A 22207-nucleotide genomic window follows, 5' to 3' on the forward strand; every position below is an offset into this window, starting at 1 on the left:
CACGGCGTACAGGCGCCAGAGGTAGGCGAAGAGTCGCCGAATCGTTGGCGCGTAACGCCGGTGTCGAGGCGCAGGGCGCCAGAGGCAGGCGAAGAGTCGTCGGATCGTTGGCGTGTAACGCCGGTGTCGGGGTGCAGAGCGCCAGAGACAGGCGAAGAGTCGCCGGATCGTTGGCGTGTAACGCCGGTGTCGAGGCGCAGGGCGCCAGAGGCAGGCGAAGAGTCGCCGGATCGTTGGCGTGTAACGCCGGTGTCGGGGCGCAGAGCGCCAGAGACAGGCGAAGAGTCGCCGGATCGTTGGCGTGTAACGCCGGTGTCGAGGCGCAGGGCGCCAGAGGCAGGCGAAGAGTCGCCGGATCGTTGGCGTGTAACGCCGGTGTCGGGGCGCAGAGCGCCAGAGACAAGCGAAGAGTCGCCGGATCGTTGACGTGTAACGCCGGTGTCGGGGCGCAGAGCGCCAGAGACAGGCGAAGAGTCGCCGGATCATTGGCGTGTAACGCCGATGTCGAGGCGCAGGGCGCCAGAGGCAGGCGAAGCGTCGAGCGCTTGTAAAAATGCGTGGGCAGAGATTCTATTTTTCTCTGCGGGGGTCCCCTTTATATACCCGATTAACTGTTTCTTACTTTCGGGAAAGGAAACTTGGCGTGCGACGCCTAGCGGAAGTTTTTGGTACTGCGCGGCGCGCGTTTATGTAGCCTCCGCGCCGTCTTTCATCTTCGGATTAGTTTCCCGGCGCGCGCCGCCTAGCGGCGGCGACGGAAGCGTCGCCGTGCTTCTTGTGGCGAGTATCGCCACAATGAGCTATTATTATTTAGAAACTATTTACCACATACACAACAGATTGTGCACGATTACCAAGAAGTCTGGAAGACATAGAATATTATAAAACCACAGAATTACGACAGTTTCTATTGTATACCGAACTTGTTTCAGTACAAAACATAGCAAACAAAAATGTGTATATACATTTTATGGCTCTTTCGTGCGCCATTAGAATTTTAAGCAATTCTGAATTATATTTAACATATAATAATTATGCTCTACAACTCTTGGAATATTTTGTTGACAAATATAAAAAATATAAAATAATTTATGGAAATGAATATCTCACTCATAATGTGCATGGTCTAATACGCTTGCCTGCAAATTGTGTTAAGCATGGTTCACTAGAAAGCTGTTTTAAATTTGAAAATTATTTGTTCGAAATTTAAAAAAAAATTCGTACATCAAAACATTCTTTACAGCAAATTTGTAACAGACTCAAAGAATAAAAACAAATGCAACAAATAAAAGATGTAACAAAATATCCAGTATTACGGAAACAATATAGAGTTCAAGTTCATAATGAAAAAAATTATTTTAAAGTGACTGATACTGAAAAATATAGATTAAATACATCGAATACAGATAATTGTGTCATAAAAATGACATGTCAGAATTTCTTTTAAGCGGAAAAAAGTTCTCGAATCCAAATTTTTCAATTCATCATGTTCTTCTCAATTATTATATATTTAACATGTGCAAAACTTGGCTAATGATGTTTATACAATTAATATTGATGAAATGCTCATGAAGTGCATCAAATATCCGCACAATAATGGTTTTATTATCTTATCAATAATACATAGCCGATGTGTAAATGAAAATTAAAACTTACATAAATTAAAATAATATGTAATAGGTTAAAATATATAAGGTACTTTTAAACAAATTTTTCACTGCAGTATGTTATTAAAATATCAATATATATATATATAGTTTAATTAAAAACTTAATTTCTCGCATGGTTTCCAGATATGGTCTGTCGTAGAATTTCTAGAAGAGTTATGTGAAATTGAAGTTGTACCAACTTCATGGCTAGAACGAAAGGAAGACAAGATTTTATGTAAATGACCGCATAAAAATCCTAGGAAATGTATTCGGAAAAATATACAACCGGACAGCAGCTGGAAAGTGTAAACAGTAAAACTTCTTACTCAAAGTGGTAAGAATTTTAATGAAAGACGATATTTTCTAATATATTCTATAAATACCCAGTTTATTCATGTAATCAGTACTTGTAAGAAACTTTATATGTCGAAGATTTATTTTCAATACAAATTAAGGCTCCTGGGTGCTCACCGCGGCCATATTGGATTGTGACGTCAGAGGCACACGCTGAAAATTCTTAGATACCATTTTTTAATGAAAAGATATTTCGATTAAACAGCACTTCAGATGGCATTAGCACACTCTTAAAAACCCCCGAAAACTATCATTTTCCCTTTATAATCAATCAACATCTGTAAAATGATCGAGATATTCCGCATGTCAGACTTTGACATGCGGAATGACTGCGCATGTGCAAAGACCAGACGGACTGGGCTTCATAATATTACATTTTACAGCTGTTGATTGATTATAAAGGGGAAAGGATAGTTTTCGGGGTTTTTTAAGAGTGTGCTAAAGCCATCTGAAGTGCTGTTTCATCGAAATATTTTTTTATTTCGAAATGGCATCTAAGAAATTTTAGCGTGTGTTTTCTCGCCTCTGACGTCACGATTTCGACATGGTCGGAAAGGAGCCAGGAGCCTTAAACCAAGGGCATCATAAGATGCCTTAAAGCATGAATAATGGTTTTAGAGAGTCTTAAATACATTAAAAATATTTCGTTTTTTTCTACTGGAATAATGGTTTTAGAGAGTCTTAAATGCATTAAAAATATTTCTTTTTTTTTCCTACTGTAACTTTCTCCAATTGCAGACTCCTATCATAAGGCATTAAATTACGCGAAAAAAAATCAAATTCAGATACGGAGACATGTTCCCAGCTAGGAAAAGGTAAACGTAGAAAAAAGCATAAGTGCCAAGATGTCAGTGACAATTCTGATACCGACCTACTGAGAATGACACCACCTTTTTTTGATAACAATTTGTCACAATATACAGACAGGTATGATGTACTAATTATTGAAAATAAATTCAAAATGCCACTAATATGACCCTTATTTTCTAAATAATACATATTATTCAACACATGCGCGCTTACATATGTACGAGGGGTCAACCACTGTGGCAATCATTGTACATTTCAGTAGAAATATATTGTGGCAGTACAATAATAATGCAATAAAAGAAGCAATACTAGCAATACGCTGGCAATACTAGAAATACGCTAGCAATGCATAGCAATACGTTAGCAATACGTGGCAATACATAGCAATACATTAGCAATACTTCGTATAATTAGCAATACATGAGTAATACGTAACCTCCTCGATAACTTCACACGTAATAATATATTCATTAGTACTCATTATAATTATTAATACAGTAGTGTTGTTTGAGAAAAACTTTAAATTTAGATTTATCTCAAGTATACAACAGGTAAATATATTTTTAAAAAATCTTTCTTATATTAGAAAAAATGCTTATATATTATATACTATATAAATGTCTCATTTTAATTGCCTCAGACAAGAATCTTGAAATAATGGGATTTTAGAAAAAAAATGTATCAGACAAAAGTTGTAGAATTTTGAGAAGAATATTATGTCACGATATTATGTCCCTTTCAAAATCCTATAATTTTTACCTGATATATTTTTTCTAAAATCCCATCATTTCGAGATATTTGCCTGAGACAATTAAAATGGGACTTCTTGTACGTACATATCGTTATTATTAATTAATTTTTTTGTTTATTTACTTATTAAAATATCAATTTTTAACATTTAATAAGAATTTTTCGGAATTTTGTGACAACGCTATGGTAAAAATGCATTGTGAAACTTTAGACCGGGTTTAGACCGAGAGCGAAAGAGAACAAATGAGCATAAATGAACATCTGCACGCGATAAACAAACGAACGCACACGAACATGAACAAGCCAGTTAGCCAGTAGCCAGTTGGAATTCGTTCGTCGAAGTTCGTTATTGCACCAATTCCCTTTGAAAACAGATTAGTGCATATAGCTCGTAACAAAAATATAAGTATTTATCGTTCAGACAGACTATCGAGATAGGTAAACGATCACAAAAGTGTATCACATAATTTAATATTTTCAAAATCTGATTGCAATATAATGTTGAACAAATAATTAGCAATTCTAGTGTATTTGTTTTTTTATTTGCGAATTGCATTGGTATTTATTCGTGCTCGTTCGTATTCGCTGTCCACATTTATGCTCATACGTTGTTTGCAAATGTTTTTTCGTACAAGTTTGCGCTTATTCGCTTGGCCCGGACTCGTCTTAAAATAAATTTATATATTTTTGGGTGAATGTATACTTTTACATAGTTCTATACAGGAAAAATAAATAGATTTTTAATTAAATTGAAAATAAATAGATTTTTATTTAAATTGAAGTTATGTGTTGTGTATTTCTATTAAAAATATTGTTAACAATTTTATAAAGTTATTGATGTTAAGAATACAAATAATGATTAAATAAAGAATTTTAATTATGCATATTCAAATTTTGTAGAAAACTTAAAATATTACGATGTATTAATTTAGGACATATAAATATTAATATATATAATAAAATTATCCCAAAACTGAAATAAAATATATTCTTCCATTTTTTAGAAAAAGTATTTATTTACTTATTTGTTTTGTCTATTCATTTTTTCTATTATTGCATATTTACATTTTTATTTTTACTTTTAAGAACATAATTTGACAACAATATACATTTACCAAACAATTCTGTCTACTTTTCTCGATCTCCAATATAAAATATATGTTTTTGCAATAAAAGTAATGATTTTTTTTATCAAATGATTACATTTATACTGATTATATTTCAGATTTAAAATGGAAGCTGAAGAATTTATTGATAACATATTAAATAGATATCAAACAAAACTACCAAATTATATAAAGTTACTTTTAAATTATGCAGGCTATGATAATATTATATCAATTTCAAAATTAGATGATGCGTGTATAATAGAATTAGAAAGATTTGCAAAAGAAGATTTAACTAAACTTTTAAATGAAAATGAATTATTGAAATTATTTGGCAAAATATATCATCGAAATCCGTCACTTTTTAAAATTGCTGATGGTCACAAAAAATTATTGTTACATTTAAAAGAGATCTGTACCAGGGAAGTTGAAAATATTTCAAATAAATTTAGTTCAAAATGTGATTAAAAAAATAGTCCTTGTAAAGATAAAAGCCAAAAGAAAAGAAACTTTCATGAAATGCAAAGAGAAACAGAAGAAATAATGATTGAAAATAATACAGATACAGAAAATAAAACAAATAATGCTAAAGAACACGTAGAAAATTTGGCTAAAAAATATGTTAAAAGATGTATTGATGAGAACTGTAAAGAAAACATTGAAGACTTTACTAAACAAATTGATAATTTAAAGGTTAAAATAGATAATCAAAATTATTGTGCAAAAATTAAATGCTGTTTCTGTGATTTTATTTCTACAGGATATTCGGCCAAAAATTCTAAAAGTGGAAGAAAATGGATATTATCCAATTTTAATAAACACATTTTGACTCATATGAAAAATACTAAAAACAAAAAACAAAAAAATTATAATCCTAACAATACTTTACTTTCATTTATAAAAATACCTCAAAAAATACAAAAATCTAATGACAATTCACTTCCAAGTTCACTTCAAAGTGAGGACGAAATTCAAAACAATTTTTTAAATATTTCAACTGAAATTACATCTGATACTAGTTTGGCCAATACTATTCAGGATGCAGAAATTTATATTTCACCAAACATAGATTCTACAGAATTAAAAGAATGTTTTGCAAGCAGCTCGACAAATTCACAACCATTGTGTCAAATACAAGATGAAACCTACTGCGGCGAAATTTCAAGTTTATTAGAATCGGATTTTTACGAACGCAGAATTTTTGAGGAGGCTTACAATTCTGCGACACTAAATAATGAGCCTCAAATTAAAACAAATGCGAAAATAGAGACTGTAACGAGGCTACAACGAAAACAAAAAGAATTTGAAAGATTTGACAAATCCCAAACTAAAATTACAGATTACTTTCTTAAAACTATAAGAACAATTATAGAAGATCATCCTGATATACAAAATACTTTATTAAATATTACTAATGTAGAAAACGCAAATAAATTCTCGAACATAAGCTCATTTTTAGATTGCTTAAGAGATACGGCAGCAAAAAATATTAAATACAAGAAACACGGAAACAAATTTACTGAACCTTTAAAACTTTTCAGTTTATATATTTTTATTGTTGGTGATCGACTGCTTTATGAACTTTTACATGCTAATCTACAAAATATATTATCATCAATTACAACAATTAATAGATGTCTAGATAAGGAAAGTAATATAGCCGATGGGGTTGTTCGATTAAAAGAATTGAAATTATTCTTAACAAAACGAAATTATCCTTTGAATGTATTTATTTCAGAAGATCAAACCGCAATAATTAAGAACGTAGCATATGATTCTAAAAGTAATAGAATGATTGGCTTTGTGTCTTCATGTAGAGAGAATGCATTTCCCAAAAATAATTTTTATGTGAATTCTGTAAAAGATATTGAAAATGCTTTTTCAAAGTATGCTATTGGTTGTAATGCATATGTGTACATGGCCCAACCGCTTATTAATAACGCACCAGCATTTTGTTTAACTGTCTTTGCAAGTGACAATAAATTAAATCATAATGACGTCATAACTAGATGGACGTTCTTAAAAGATGAACTTGAAAAACTCAATATACAAATAACTGGATTTTCAAGTGACGGTGACACAAGATGTTTAAAAGCTATGAAAATATGGTCTAAAATTCCTTTATCATCTAAAAATCCATATTCTCCTTACTTTCCGGTAAATAAATTAATCACTTCTAACATTAAAAATTATAAAGGTTCTCAATATATTAATAATAAATATTTTGAATATAAGCTAATTAGAAAAGCCTAACGTGGATGTTCGTGCGTCAATGAAAATTAATTTTTCGTTGGAACTGAATATTATGTGCACAGGGCACGAATTTTGCTTGATATGATATCAAGACTTTATTTTGAATAAATTTTAATTTGAGATTTTTAATTGCAATGATTTCCTCTGACCCTCTAAAGAGATGTAGACGAGAAAAATATCGGGTCGCTGAATCGAGAAACTAAGCTCTTCCAGCCAGCTTATATTCAAGTTTATATTTATTATCACTTCTATTTTCTAAACAAAATTGCTAAACAATATTGTTAACAGAATCAGAATCAATTAAAGTTTTTGTTTCAAGCAGTTGCAAATATAGATCAGTAGAATATCTTTTTATGTTAATAATATTAATAATTTAATTTTAATTAAAGAATGCTATAACAAACTGTGTAAATTAATTATTTTAGATGGAGTTTGATATAAAGAAGCCAGTATGTATTCAAGATACAGTTCATATTGGAACAAAAATAAAAACAAGATTTTTAAAACCAAATGTATTTTTACCAATGGGCTCAAAAATTGTGTCTCTAGAACACGTGAAAAAATTAATAACACAATTTTCTAAAGACAAACATTTATTGTGTGACAGTGATCTTGATGTATGTTCACTTTAGTTTAATTAATATTTATAATATTGTAGTATTTATCTAAAATTCTAAAATATTTTTTCAGCAAAGGATAAGATGAATTTTGACGCAGTAGAAAAATTATGTGCATTTCGAGTTACAGAGTTATTATCTAATATTGCAGACAGCCAAAGTACTAAACAATTTCTAATTTTAATTAGACATATATTAAATTCTTTTTTAAATAAAAAATTAAAAATTGAAGAGCGCATATATGCTATGTGGTACGCAACATTTTTTTTAAGATTATGGAGAAAATGGTTGCAAGAAAATAACTACAGCTGTTAAAAAATCAAAGATTCAAAATCATGGATTCAAAACTCGCGCGCAATCTCAAAGCGGCGAGTCGTACGCATGGCGCTGGTTGCTGGGCGAAGCGAGAGATTTCCTTCCAAACACATAACAGCAGAGGCGCTAACGTTCGTCTTTTGTCTGTCGTCGTCATGGTGTGTTTGGCGATCGGCTCTCGTTTACTTCTTCTTCTTCGTCCTATTAAGTGGTTTGATTCAGCAATTGCTCCTCTTAAGAAATATTCTAGAGTGTTCTAAAGGTTTCTCTCGTTGAGAAAATATAAAGAAAGAGAGCAGGTTATACGAGTGGTGTGTCGACAACAATAGATTGACAGATTACATAGGCGGTCTTGTGCCGTTCTCTGGGCCCATCCATAGGCGGTTTTGTGCCGTTCTCTGAGCCCATTCATACAAAGGCGGTCTTGTGCCGTTCTCTGGGCCCATCCATAGGCGGTCTTGTGCCGTTCTCTGAGCCCATTCATACAAAGGCGGTCTTGTGCCGTTCTCTGGGCCCATCCATAGGCGGTCTTGTGCCGTTCTCAAGGCCCTTGTCATACACAGGCGGTCTTGTGCCGTTCTCTAGGCTGTGCAATATACAGGCGGTCTTGTGCCGTTCTCTAAGCCCTTTCTATATACCAAAGGAACTTTTACGGTGGAATCAGTTCGTTCTCAAGTTTATAAAGGCTGCATCATCCCAAGGAAAAATGCTCAAAACCATATTAATGAGACAGTCACATCGGATGATCTCTGAGACAGGAACTATTATGCGAGTATTACTTATCTGATAATACAGACTTGAATCAGTCAAATTCTTAAAGACTGTTGAATCCAGGTATTTCTCGGTGCTCCGTGACTTACAATCACGAGTACTTATAATTTACTTTAATGTTTAATTATTGCATGTTTTCACAGTTATTGTATCCATACTAGAAATGCTTAATTGTGGTTTCGCAACCCACACTTTAAATACTAATATAAATATTCATTGTTTGAGAGCTCCGCATTTAATATTTTTAATTTTTATTGTTTAAAAGAGTTTAATTATTTCTTATTCTAATATGTAAATTGGTTTTAATTTGATATTTGGTTGCGCTACACTTCTAATGATAACATTTGTTCCAAGTTCAAAATTCTTTTATCATATAATATTTGATTTATTAATTGCGTCATCTTAAGTATGGTTTATTATTATGATGTTTAATGTTCTTTTATGGTAACACATCTATTCATGTTATTTATATTATTCAGCGTTATTTTATGTATGTCTTATTTATATGATTGATTCATTACCTTTTTAAAAAAAGGTGATCTAATGTTTTATCCAATATTGAAAATGCATTTTCAAGTTACCTTGTCTTACTTGCGCTTTAATACTTTGAGTTTCTATTTCACATTTATATTGTTTAAATTGCGCTTTAAGTTTCTATTTTATATCTATATGGTTTAAATTGCGCTTTAAGTTTCTATTTTATATCTATATGGTTTAAATTGCGCTTTAAGTTTATATTTTATATTTATGTGGTTTAATTTGCGCTTCAGTTCAACTATTCTGTTTCTTTTCTTTTCTTAAAAAAAAGAGGATATGAACCATATTATAATATTGTTTATCGCATATATGTATATTTTATTGTGACATTTCATTTTATGACTTTTATGCGTCGTTATGTATATTTATATGTATATCTTATGTTGTCTAGATTTATGATCATTCATTACTCTCAAATTATATCTCACTGAAATACAGTCCATTTAATTGTTCATATTTATCCGGTACATTTTGGTCCTTCGAGCCGGATAAATATAATCAGAAAATATAGCACAAATTTAAAGAAGGCATAATTCATATCGGAGTCAAATTTTAATTTGAATATCATCATCATGAGGATCGCACATGTAGAGAATCGGATTGAGCAACAGCTCACTTTGAGCAATGATTTTTCAAGCCATTGACAGCTTCAACAAGATAACTCCTACTGATATTACGACACGTCGGGTTAATGCTCGTGTTACTGCTTTAAAGGAGAATTGGGATAAATTTTCCATCATTCATGATGCGATCATGATGGCAATTGGTCATCTGACTGCGGAGGACAAGGAATTGATACGAGAACACTCGTATTTTGGCGAAAACGTTCACGCTCATACTTATGAACGATATCTGGATTCCATCGATAAGATGATTGCCCACATTGAACCTGAAGAATTGACTATTCCAAGAACATCATCGACGCAATCATTCTCTCAACCTGTTTCACAACCTGTTTCACAACAAATTTCTGTGTCTCATCATACGAGACTTCCTCGGATTGATTTGCCCAAGTTTAATGGAACTGATTCGGATTGGATGTCCTTCAAAGATTTATTCTCATCAATAATAATCGGAAACACCACGCTAAGCCCAGTTGAAAAATTGCAATATTTAAAGGCAAGCTTAACTGGAACAGCAGCTCACCTTTTAAAGAATACTGCATTGACTGCTGATAATTTCGAGAAGTCATGGACCGATCTTATTGCTTTCTACGAGAATAAACGTTTATTGGTTAACTCGGCAATGCAAGCCTTACTTTCTTTGAAGAAGATCACTAAGGAGTCAGCCAGTGAACTCAAAACTTTATATTCCAATATGATGCAAATTTATCGCACTCTGGAGACCTTACAACGCCCGATTGACAAGTGGGATGATTTCCTAGTCTTTCTGGCAGTTCAAAAGTTGGATTCAGAATCAGTCAAAGTTTGGGAGCAGCATCTCGGATCAACAAAGGAACCTCCAAAATGGACATATTTCTGTGGATTTTTAGTCACACGTCTTCTCTCATTACAAGCGTTTGAAAAGTCTCAAAATCTTCCAGTTAAAAAGAAAACGCCACCCCAAGCAATCAAATCACATCATCAACTTCAAAAAAGAAGCAAATTGGATCACCAAGTGATGAAACAAGTTCCTACGTGCATTCTTTGTTCTGCTAAACACTTCTTTAATCAATGTCCACAATATAACTCGCAGACTACACAGCAACATCACTCGTTAATTACGAAGCATGGTCTGTGTTACAATTGCTTGGGAAAGCATCGCGTTTCTGAATGTCGTTCTACTCGACGATGTACAAAATGCGGTAAAAAACATCATACCACGATTCATAGACGAATTTCTTCAAATGCAGAAAATTCTTCGGAACGAGCAAATCTGAAAGTCTCTACCGATACTTCAACAAAACCAGGTCCATCACAAGTACTGCACGCTTCTATTCATGCAAGTTTTACCACTTGTATTTTATTAGCTATCGCACAAGTATTACTCGTCAACGAAAAGGGACGCATCATGAAGATCAGAGCACTTCTTGATCAAGGTTCTGAAGTGACTCTGATTTCTGAAAGAGCTGTTCAATCATTAAAGGTTCCTCGTTCCCAAACTTCTATCCCTCTAATTGGAGTTGGGAAACAATCACCTAACAAGACTCGTGGAATTACTTCATTCAAGATCACTTCTTTATACGAGGATTCAGAAGAATTTCAAATTTCAGCTCATATTCTTAAAAAACTAACTGGTTTGATTCCTTCAACTAAAATAACCGGAAAATCATGGTCACACCTTGAAGGATTATCATTGGCCGACCCTCAATTCGGTTCTCCAGGTTCTATCGACTTACTTATTGGCGCAGACCTTTATCCGCAAGTGATCAAAGAAGGTTTAAGAAAAGGATCTCTCGACGCCCCAATTGCACAGCTAACTTCCTTCGGCTGGGTCATATCTGGTCCTGCATCGTCAGAAACACCCCATCTCTCGGCTCGAAGCTATCATATCACCATGGACTCTCAACTGTATGATCTTCTGCACCGATTTTGGCAACTCGAAGAGATATCAGCAAATCGCGAAGCTTCTCTCTCACTTGAAGATCAAGAGTGTGAACAACATTTTAAAAATACTCATTCTCGAGACGCAAAAGGCCGATATGTTGTTCGCTTACCTTTTAAGGAATCCCCTAAACTCTTAGGAAACTCTTATAATAGAGCAACAAAAATGATGAAATCTCTTCGAAACAAACTCAAATCCAATGTCAAGTATTCGGAAGCGTATGTAAAGTTCATGAAGGAGTATGAAGACCTTCAACATGTGCAGCTTTTAACCGAAACGAATACTGAACTTCTTCACCCACATTTTTATTTACCTCATCATGGAGTGTGGAGAGAAAGCAGCACTACTACGAAACTACGAGTAGTTTTTAATGGATCGAGTCGGACTACCTCCGGACTTTCCCTCAACGAAATTCTACACACTGGCCCTAAACTCCAAACTGATCTCTTCAACGTATTAATCTGGTTCAGACAGTTCCAATACGTCTTTTCTGTTGATATTGAAAAGATGTATCGACAGATCAATGTTCACCCCGATGATTGGAAGTTTCAGCGTATCCGATGGTCAGTTTCTGAAAACTCTCTGCAATCATTTAACCTGACAACTGTTATTTACGGGTTAGCTTGTGCACCATATTTGGCTCTCCGTGCAATCTCACAACTAATAGAAGACGAAGGCAAAAAATTCCCTTTGGCAGTTCCTTGTCTCAAACCTGGAAGATATGTCGATGACGTATTCGGAGGAGCTGATTCAATTGGAAAAGTCCAAGAGATAATTAATCAACTTTGTCAGATGTGTATGGCAGGCGGGTTCCCATTACAAAAGTGGGCAAGCAATAATGTAAATATTCTCCACAATCTTCCATCAGATCGACAAAATAATCCGCATCCAATTTCTATAGATCAAGACTCTTGTGTTGCAATACTCGGCCTACAATGGCAACCTACTTCCGATTGTTTTCAATTTATCTTGGATCGCCCTACCACGACCTCGATAACCAAACGCACTATTTTGTCAAATATCGCCAAGCTTTTTGATCCTCTTGGACTTCTGTCACCAGTTATCATTAAGGCCAAGGTTTTAATTCAAAACCTATGGGTGAACAAACTTGAGTGGGATGAACCATTACCAACCTCAATAGCAGAAAAATGGATTGCTTTCGTTAATGATTTAGAGCAGTGCTGGGATTTACTTGCCATTTACGGCGAGATTTCGAGACGCACGCTTCTTGCCCCCCACTCCTCGCTCGCGCCATAGCAACGCAGCGCCGGCCGCTCGTAACTAAGGAGCGCGGCACATGGTCTCAGGAACGTGCGTATCAAACGTAATAGCACAATTAGCATTCTAATAGCAAAAGTTATTATTAAAATTTTCTATTCAATCTTTTATTTTGTATTAATAATACAAATAGTTATTATTCTATTATTAATCACGTATATGTGTTCTTTTGCTATTAGAATGCTAATTGTGCTATTACGTTTGATACGCACGTTCCTGAGACTATGTGCCGCGCTCCTTAGTTACGAGCGGCCGGCGCTGCGTTGTTATGGCGCGAGCGAGGAGTGGGGGGCGTGCGTCTCGAAATCTCGCCGTAAATGGCAAGTAAATCCCAGCACTGATTTAGAGGATCTGAAAGCTATTACAATTCAACGATGGATTGGAATCAAACCTGAATTTCAAATACAGTTACATGGATTTTGTGACGCATCGACTCAAGCGATCGCTGCATTGGTTTATCTCAGAGCTGTCAATCTCGAAGGAGAAATCACAACGAACTTAATAACAACTAAAACGAAAGTGGCTCCTCAAGCGTTTTACCATTCCGCGGCTGGAATTATCAGGAGCGGTGCTTCTTACAAAACTAATGACTCATGTTCTTAAAGTCTTTAATTTCAAGAAAGTTCCTATTTATATGTGGACTGATTCAACCATCACTTTAACGTGGATTAATAACCATCCATCCAAATGGAAAGATTTTATTCAGAATCGTGTTGTTCACATTCAAGAGACGTTACCACAAGCAAAGTGGAAGTTTGTGCCCGGAAAGGAAAATCCCGCGGATATCGCAACCAGAGGAATGTCACCTTCTCAACTTGCAACAAATACCACTTGGTGGAAAGGACCCTCCTGGGTTTCTCAATCTTGTGAATACTGGCCTAATCATTCCTTTGGACTTTCAGCTTCTGATGATTTAGAAGAAAGACCTTCTAAAGTCTGCTCAACAACAATGATAAATCAACAACCACCATGGGACTTAATAAACAGATATTCTAAGTTGACTAAGCTCTTACGCATCACAGCTCTATGTATGAGAGCAGTCAAACGATTCAAACGTACAAAAAATGAGACTCAAGGTCCGCTCACCATCTCTGAAATTGATTCAGCTAAAACATACTGGATTCGGATAATTCAACAAACACATTTCGCTCAAGAAATCAAACTTCTGTCCAAAGGTTTATTTGTTCCACAGTCCAACTCTCTTAATCATTTGACTCCTTTTCTGGATTCTGCTGGATTACTACGTACAGGAGGCCGGCTTCAAAATTCTCAATTAACTCCAGAGAGTAAACACCTCTTGATTTTGCCAAAGCAATCGACTTTCACCCAATTGATCATCGCGGATGCTCATACCAAAACTTGCCACGGAGGTACACAACTCACGTTGACCTACATCAGAAATTCTTATTGGATTATTGGAGGGCGTCTGCCAGTGAAAGGTTTCATTCTACGTTGTGTTATTTGCACGAGGTATCGTCAAAAAAGAGCGCAGCAACTCATGGGGCAATTACCATCCGCACGAGTGAACCCAACAACGCGCCCATTTATACATACAGGAATTGATTACGCAGGTCCTCTTTCGATAAAAACATGGAAAGGAAAAAACGCACGGCAGTACAAAGCTTATATCGCAGTTTTCGTCTGTTTTTCTACCTCCGCAGTGCACCTTGAGTTAGTGACCGATTATTCAGCCGATGCATTTATTGCTGCATATAAGAGGTTTACTGCAAGACGAGGCATCTGCGTCACGTTATTCAGTGACTGTGGCACAACTTTGATAGGATCAGATGCTGAATTACAACGATTATTATCGGCAGCATCTCAAGAACAAGAGAAATTGGCATCTCTACTCAGCAATGACGGAACACAATGGCGATTTAACCCTCCCAGTGCCCCTCACTTCGGAGGCAAATGGGAAGCTGCCGTAAAATCGGTTAAGTTTCATTTGAAACGAATCGTTGGAGCTCATCTATTAACATACGAAGAAATGACAACATTATTGACCCAAATAGAGGCAGTACTAAATTCACGACCATTGTGTCCTCTATCCGATGATCCAGAAGACTTAGCTGTTCTTACGCCCGGACATTTTTCCTCGGACATTCACCCTCCGTTCTACCGGAACCTTCTCTTGAACATGTCAATCAGTCACGATTATCTCGATGGCAGCTATTACGACAATTGCTCGATAGTTTTTGGTCACGATGGTCAAAAGAGTGTTTACAAAGATTTCATGACACCTCAAAATGGAGGAATTCAACACCTTCACTAGAAAAGGGAACAATGATCCTAGTCATTGACGAGAGGTATCCACCAGCAAAGTGGCTCCTCGGTCGGATAATTGAAACTCACCCAGGCAAGGACGGTCATACTAGAGTCGTCACTGTACGAACTCAAACCACCATCTTGAAAAGGCCCATTGTCAAGATCTGTCCATTACCATTACATGAAGAACTTCCGAATTCTTCGTTAATCGCGGTTAACGAAGGCGGGCGGTAATGTTAAAAAATCAAAGATTCAAAATCATGGATTCAAAACTCGCGCGCAATTTCAAAGCGGCGAGTCGTACGCATGGCACTGGTTGCTGGGCGAAGCGAGAGATTTCCCTCCAAACACATAACAGCAGAGGCGCTAACGTTCGTCTTTTGTCTGTCGTCGTCATGGTGTGTTTGGCGATCGGCTCTCGTTTACTTCTTCTTCTTCGTCCTATTAAGTGGTTTGATTCAGCAATTGCTCCTCTTAAGAAATATTCTAGAGTGTTCTAAAGGTTTCTCTCGTTGAGAAAATATAAAGAAAGAGAGCAGGTTATACGAGTGATGTGTCGACAACAATAGATTGACAGATTACATAGGCGGTCTTGTGCCGTTCTCTGGGCCCATCCATAGGCGGTCTTGTGCCGTTCTCTGAGCCCATTCATACAAAGGCGGTCTTGTGCCGTTCTCTGGGCCCATCCATAGGCGGTCTTGTGCCGTTCTCAAGGCCCTTGTCATACACAGGCGGTCTTGTGCCGTTCTCTGGGCTGTGCAATACACAGGCGGTCTCGTGCCGTTCTCTGGGCCATTCAATATACAGGCGGTCTTGTGCCGTTCTCTAAGCCCTTTCTATATACCAAAGGAACTTTTACGGTGGAATCAGTTCGTTCTCAAGTTTATAAAGGCTGCATCATCCCAAAGAAAAATGCTCAAAACCATATTAATGAGACAGTCACATCGGATGATCTCTGAGACAGGAACTATTATGCGAGTATTACTTATCTGATAATACAGACTTGAATCAGTCAAATTCTTAAAGACTGTTGAATCCAGGTATTTCTCGGTGCTCCGTGACTTACAATCACGAGTACTTATAATTTACTTTAATGTTTAATTATTGCATGTTTTCACAGTTATTGTATCCATACTAGAAATGCTTAATTGTGGTTTCGCAACCCATACTTTAAATACTAATATAAATATTCATTGTTTGAGAGCTCCGCATTTAATATTTTTAATTCTTATTGTTTAAAAGAGTTTAATTATTTCTTATTCTAATATGTAAATTGGTTTTAATTTGATATTTGGTTGCGCTACACTTCTAATGATAACATTTGTTCAAGTTCAAAATTCTTTTATCATATAATATTTGATTTATTAATTGCGTCATTTTAAGTATGGTTTATTATTATGATGTTTAATGTTCTTTTATGGTAACACATCTATTCATGTTATTTATATTATTCAGCGTTATTTTATGTATGTCTTATTTATATGATTGATTCATTACCTTTTTAAAAAAAGGTGATCTAATGTTTTATCCAATATTGAAAATGCATTTTCAAGAGTTACCTTGTCTTACTTGCGCTTTAATACTTTGAGTTTCTATTTCACATTTATATTGTTTAAATTGCGTTTTAAGTTTCTATTTTATATCTATATGGTTTAAATTGCGCTTTAAGTTTCTATTTTATATCTATATGGTTTAAATTGCGCTTTAAGTTTCTATTTTATATCTATATGGTTTAAATTGCGCTTTAAGTTTATATTTTATATTTATGTGGTTTAATTTGCGCTTCAGTTCAACTATTCTGTTTCTTTTCTTTTCTTAAAAAAAAAGAGGATATGAACCATATTATAATATTGTTTATCGCATATATGTATATTTTATTGTGACATTTCATTTTATGACTTTTATGCGTCGTTATGTATATTTATATGTATATCTTATGTTGTCTAGATTTATGATCATTCACTACTCTCAAATTATATCTCACTGAAATACAGTCCATTTAATTGTTCATATTTATCCGGTACAACAGCATTGATAAAAATTTCATAACTTCTAATGCTTACACATGCATATAATTAAATGCACATGGTTTAATACTATTAATTGAAAAATTACGAGAAAATAATCAGTCATCATTTACACCTTGGTTATGTAGTAGTCAACCATGTGAAAAAATTTTTAGACAAATAAGATCCATGACATCTACTTTTTCAACAATATTAATTTTAATTTACTAGGCATTTTGAGACGTTTAAATCGATTGCAAATTTTAAATGAAATAAGTACTGACTTAAGTAAGTTTAATTTATAATATAAATTTTAATTAAATCGCATAAATAATTATGAACATTTAATTTACTTTAATAATACATATTTTTATTTTAAGGAGGTACATTTAAATTTCCACGAGAAGAAAATAATCGCTTAGGAATTTTTCTGATGAAATTCCAATTTTAATATCTGATGAAATTCTATCTATTGAAAAAATTTTACATATTTTGAACACCGCTAAAAACGATGCAATAAATATTGCAATAGAATTAGGAATGAATATGAATAAAGAAAAAATAAAGGAAAGTTTTGAAAGGATTAACATTCGATATTTAAATGATGAGGAAAATGAAGAAAAAGAAGAAAATGACAATAATATAGAACAAAATAATGAAGATATTGGATATTCTAATGAAGATTTCGAGGAAGATTTAGAAAATCTAGAAAATGATATTTCGATATTTAAAAATCAAACAGAATTAAATTTAAAAGATTATAGCACACACAGCGTAGAAAATAATAAAAATTTATTTTTAAATGTAAAAATTAATGAAAAAAAATATGTTGTAAGAAAGTCTTCACTTTGTTGGCTATATCAAAATAAAAATAGTTTGTCTAGTGACAGATTATATCGAGTTCGTTGTATGAACATAAACGTTGCAAATAGAAATAAAAAATCAAATGAAGAATTGAATGTAAAAATAGAATGCGAAAAATATTACTGTGTTTACTATGATACAGGATGGTATATAGGAAGGGTATTAAATATAAAAGAAAATATATGTAAAATTAAATTTTTATGTGCTAATTTAAATGAATTTAGATGGCCAAAGAAAGACGACATTCAAAATGTAGATAAAAAATTTATAATTTATGGACCGATATCTTTAAATGGCACAGATCCTTTTACAATTAATAAAGAAATACGTATGGAAATTCAAAAAAAATTTAAACCATTAAAAAATAATTAAATATTATATTTTATTATTAAATTATATAATAATTATTAATTATATTATTCATTACATATATTTCCTTTTTATTATATGAAAATTTTAAATTTTAGTTTAAGATATGATTATTATATGAAAATTTTAAGTTTTAGTTGAGATATGAAAATTATATAAAAATTTTTAATTTATTTTAATATAATACTAAAAGTAATGTTTAAAAATTTTTATTTGTATATGTTACATTATCTGTATTATGTAAAATAGATTAATAAATTTTTTGGTTTTTTTAACTGATCTCATTGATATATTTTTTATATATTAAACTATTTTATATATTAAACTATTTCTAATTTTTAATAAATTACTATTGGTGTATATAATATTTAAATATAATTATTTAAATAAACAAAATATAATTTTAGAAAAATATGTATTAGTAATAAAAAAAAGATAATACACTAGAAATACTTTATAATACTGCGGCAGTACCGGCAATACTGACAATAAAATAAGAATATTAAGAATAAATCAGCATTATTAACAACACGAAAGCAATACTAACAATACGAAAGCAATACTAACAATACGAAAGCAATACTAACAATACAATAGCAATGCTAGCAATAAAATGTTGTACTGCCTAGAAGTGGCAATCACTGTACATTTTTTAGTATAGTGGTTGACTCCTCGCATATGTATTACTATTTTTTAGATCCATGCGATGAATTACTTCATGATGAAGCAGTACCAATTTTGCTTTCACAAGAATTCAATAATGGTTATTATTATTTATTATTTTTGAACTAAGAATAATATTTTTTATTTCATATTTAACTAGTTTTTGTACATATTATAAATTTGTCAATACACAAAGATAAGGAACTAAATTATTATAATAGAATTATTATAATAGAAAAAGCAAAAAAGATACTGCTATCATTGAAGAAGGGGGTGATTTCAGTAATAATGGCACTCCAATCGCAATAGTAGATGAAATCGATAAAGAAGGTATATTTCTCAGAAATTAAAGTATAAAATGAAAATAATAGGTAAATTTTATTTTGTTTAGTCCAAGAAAATACTTTTTCTGCTGTAATGACAAATAGAAATGAGAATTTTACAGTGGGTGACATTATTATTGAAGATTAACGAACAGGTATTAATTAATTTTAATATCTAAAATTTGCAATGTGTGTGTGTGTGTGTGTTTGTACCTTTTATTATTAAATAAGCTAAGTGTAAAAATGTGAAACTTACATAAAAAGTATTTTACTTTTTTTCATGTAACTTTTACAATATATTTATTTAACAAATACTATTTTTTCAGATAATCACGTGATATTAAAAATATTACATGTTTTGGCAATTAGGAAAATGGTAGAACAGCAAAATAAGTTTTTAAAATAATTAGACTCTCTAATTAATATCAATGTTGCTTCAAACGCAGCTGCTGTCCCAATTATACAGAATACAAATATAATTCCTGCAAAACCATTTAATAAATATAGGAAATTGTTAGAGTTTGACGATGGCTTGAGAGCAAATACAGCCGCATCGAAACAATTGGTATGAATTCTTTTAGTAAAATATACTTGAATAATTTAAAATTACCAATACCCTAAGCAGAACAGAAAATCACAATAATATCAAAATGATATCAAAGTGACATGACTAAAAAAATTATCCTAGGTAGCAAAAATAACCATTTTGACGTCATTTTCATGTCAAATGACGTCATTTTAATATTATTGTGACTTCCTATTCTACTTGGGATAATTACATTAAAAATAAAATCCTAAGCTACACGAAACATAAACTGTTTTTTATTTTTTATATAGGAAATGTTCTTCTATTTATTAGGAGGGAATACTGCCCAAATTATAAGTAAAAATGGATTGGAGAAACTATTTACCAATAAGATGGGATCTAAATGCTCGTGGTTTGGACGCAAAGGAAATTATCAATTAAGCTCATTACGTACAATGGAAATTTTAAAAAGTATGTAGAAGTCAAGATTTTCTTACTTTTATTTTTAACTCCCGACTGCGCCGCTGACTGCGCAAAGGAAACTTATGTATTTCATGTTTACTACTGTTTTTCTTACTAATAAAAAAAAAAAAAAAAAAAAATTAAAAATATAGTCTTATAACTTATTATCGTGTTTTTAAGTATTTTTTAAATAACTTTTGCGCAATTAAATTTAAAAAATTAAATATAAAACTAAGATATATAAAATTTAATTTATAAATATAAGAAATAATATGAATAAATATATTAAATGTATAATACATTGCAGTATAACGTGTACCTATGTATGTACAATTAAAATGTTACTGCCAAAGTGGCTGAAGAAAGTGAAGAATTACATGATGTATCTATAGATCTTGATAACGAATTTGAAATTTTGCACGTTCCTGAAGCAACCTTTGAAGTTCCTGAAAAATCTTGTAATCCCGAAATTATTCAAACTAATATGATATTGATGAAATTCAGATTAATTGCATTAAGGCTCCTGACTCCTTGCCGATCATGTCGAAATCGTGATGTCAGAGGCGAGAAAACACACGCTAAAAATTCTTAGATGCCGTTTCGAAATAAAAAAATATTTCGATGAAACAGCACTTCAGATGGCTTTAGCACACTCTTAAAATACCCCGAAAACTATCATTTTCCCTTTATAATCAATCAACAGCTGTAAAATGTAATATTATAAGGCCCAGTCCGTCTTGTCTTTGCACATGCGCAGTCATTCCGCATGTCAAAGTCTGATATCTCGATCATTTTGTTGATTGATTGGTAAGGAAAAAGAATAGTTTTCGGGGTATTTTAAAAGTGTGCTAAAGCCATCTGAAATAGTGTTTAATCGAAATATCTTTCATTAAAAAATGGCATCTAAGAATTTTCAGCGTGTGCTTTCTCGCCTCTGACGTCACAATCCAATATGACCGCGGTGAACACCCAGGAGCCTTAATGATCTTAAAACCATAATAAATCCGTTGCCAACTGATAACTTAATTAATAAAAACATCCTAATCAATGAACATAGTCAGATAGTTCTTGTTTGTCAAATAAACGATAAAATGAATCTGAAATTTTTTTAGAAGACAAAATTACTGAAGAATATATTTCTAAAGCTGAAAAAGCATTAGACCTATGGAAAGAATTTATCAAAAATATACCATGCGAAAATTCCTCTAAAAATGATAAAAAATATGATAATGTCCCATTATACTGCCTAAAGAAAATAAAGAGAAAAATAACAATGTTAATAATGCTAATAATAACGTTAATAATGTTAATGTTATCAAAAATGTACCTGATGTATTTTAAAGCATTATTTTGGCCAAGAAATGAAGATAATTCAAGAAAATTTTTTAAAATCCAAAGATAAAATTTTATCTGTCGCTTCATCGGCATAATGAAAAGCATATTATTTAGAAAAAGAAAAGAATTGCGACAAAAAGAAGAAAGAAAACGTATACATGAAGAAAAGAAAAACCAAGTTATGAAATTAAAACGACAAAATGTTTGAAAAGCGAAGAAAAGTCAGTCGAAAAAAGTTAATTAATTTTACTAATATAACGTTAAACATCAAACTGAAAATTTGTTTTGTTTCTACTTTTGTTTCTTTATTTATAATTTATAATTATAAAGTATATTATTTTAAATTTTAAATAGTATATTTTTCTATACGATACTCTATATTATTAATAAGTTTGTTGTAATTAAAACCA

General features: G+C 32.8%; 2 protein-coding genes and 1 pseudogene across 7 annotated transcripts; all 3 read left to right on the forward strand.

Annotated features, from left to right (window-relative positions):
- The first annotated feature begins 1562 nt into the window (after positions 1-1562).
- On the forward strand, positions 1563-7264 carry LOC145941127 (uncharacterized; annotated as a pseudogene).
- Positions 7265-9786: 2522 nt separating this feature from the next.
- LOC145941128 (uncharacterized) lies at positions 9787-12963 on the forward strand. Its single transcript, XM_083047014.1, has one exon. It carries the CDS (start codon positions 9787-9789, stop codon positions 12961-12963), a length of 3177 nt encoding a protein of 1058 aa, XP_082903140.1.
- A 339-nt stretch (positions 12964-13302) lies between these two features.
- Positions 13303-20853, forward strand: LOC145940420 (uncharacterized). 6 transcript variants are annotated; one of them, XM_083045555.1, is made up of 5 exons: positions 13303-17543; positions 17636-19629; positions 19801-20039; positions 20312-20471; positions 20770-20853. In XM_083045555.1, the coding sequence occupies exon 1, from the start codon at positions 13571-13573 to the stop codon at positions 15254-15256; it is 1686 nt and encodes a 561-aa protein (XP_082901681.1). In that variant the 5' UTR covers positions 13303-13570; the 3' UTR covers positions 15257-17543; positions 17636-19629; positions 19801-20039; positions 20312-20471; positions 20770-20853. The 6 variants fall into 6 exon arrangements, with proteins under 6 accessions (XP_082901681.1, XP_082901682.1, XP_082901683.1 ...); XM_083045556.1 differs by lacking the exon at positions 20770-20853 and having other exon boundaries at positions 17636-19481; positions 19543-19629; positions 20312-20666; XM_083045557.1 differs by lacking the exon at positions 20770-20853 and having other exon boundaries at positions 13303-16289; positions 17487-17543; positions 20312-20663.
- The last annotated feature ends 1354 nt before the right edge of the window (positions 20854-22207 follow it).

This window comes from Prenolepis imparis, unplaced genomic scaffold (assembly GCF_030444845.1).
Source record: "Prenolepis imparis isolate NDT839.2.m4 unplaced genomic scaffold, iyPreImpa1.0 SCAF_9, whole genome shotgun sequence".
Lineage (NCBI taxonomy): Eukaryota > Metazoa > Arthropoda > Insecta > Hymenoptera > Formicidae > Prenolepis > Prenolepis imparis.

Coding starts and splice junctions, on each gene's coding strand:
- LOC145941128 (XM_083047014.1), top strand. CDS start 9,787: ATGATTTTTCAAGCCATTGACAGCTTCAACAAGATAACTCCTACTGAT.
- LOC145940420 (XM_083045555.1), top strand. CDS start 13,571: ATGACTCATGTTCTTAAAGTCTTTAATTTCAAGAAAGTTCCTATTTAT.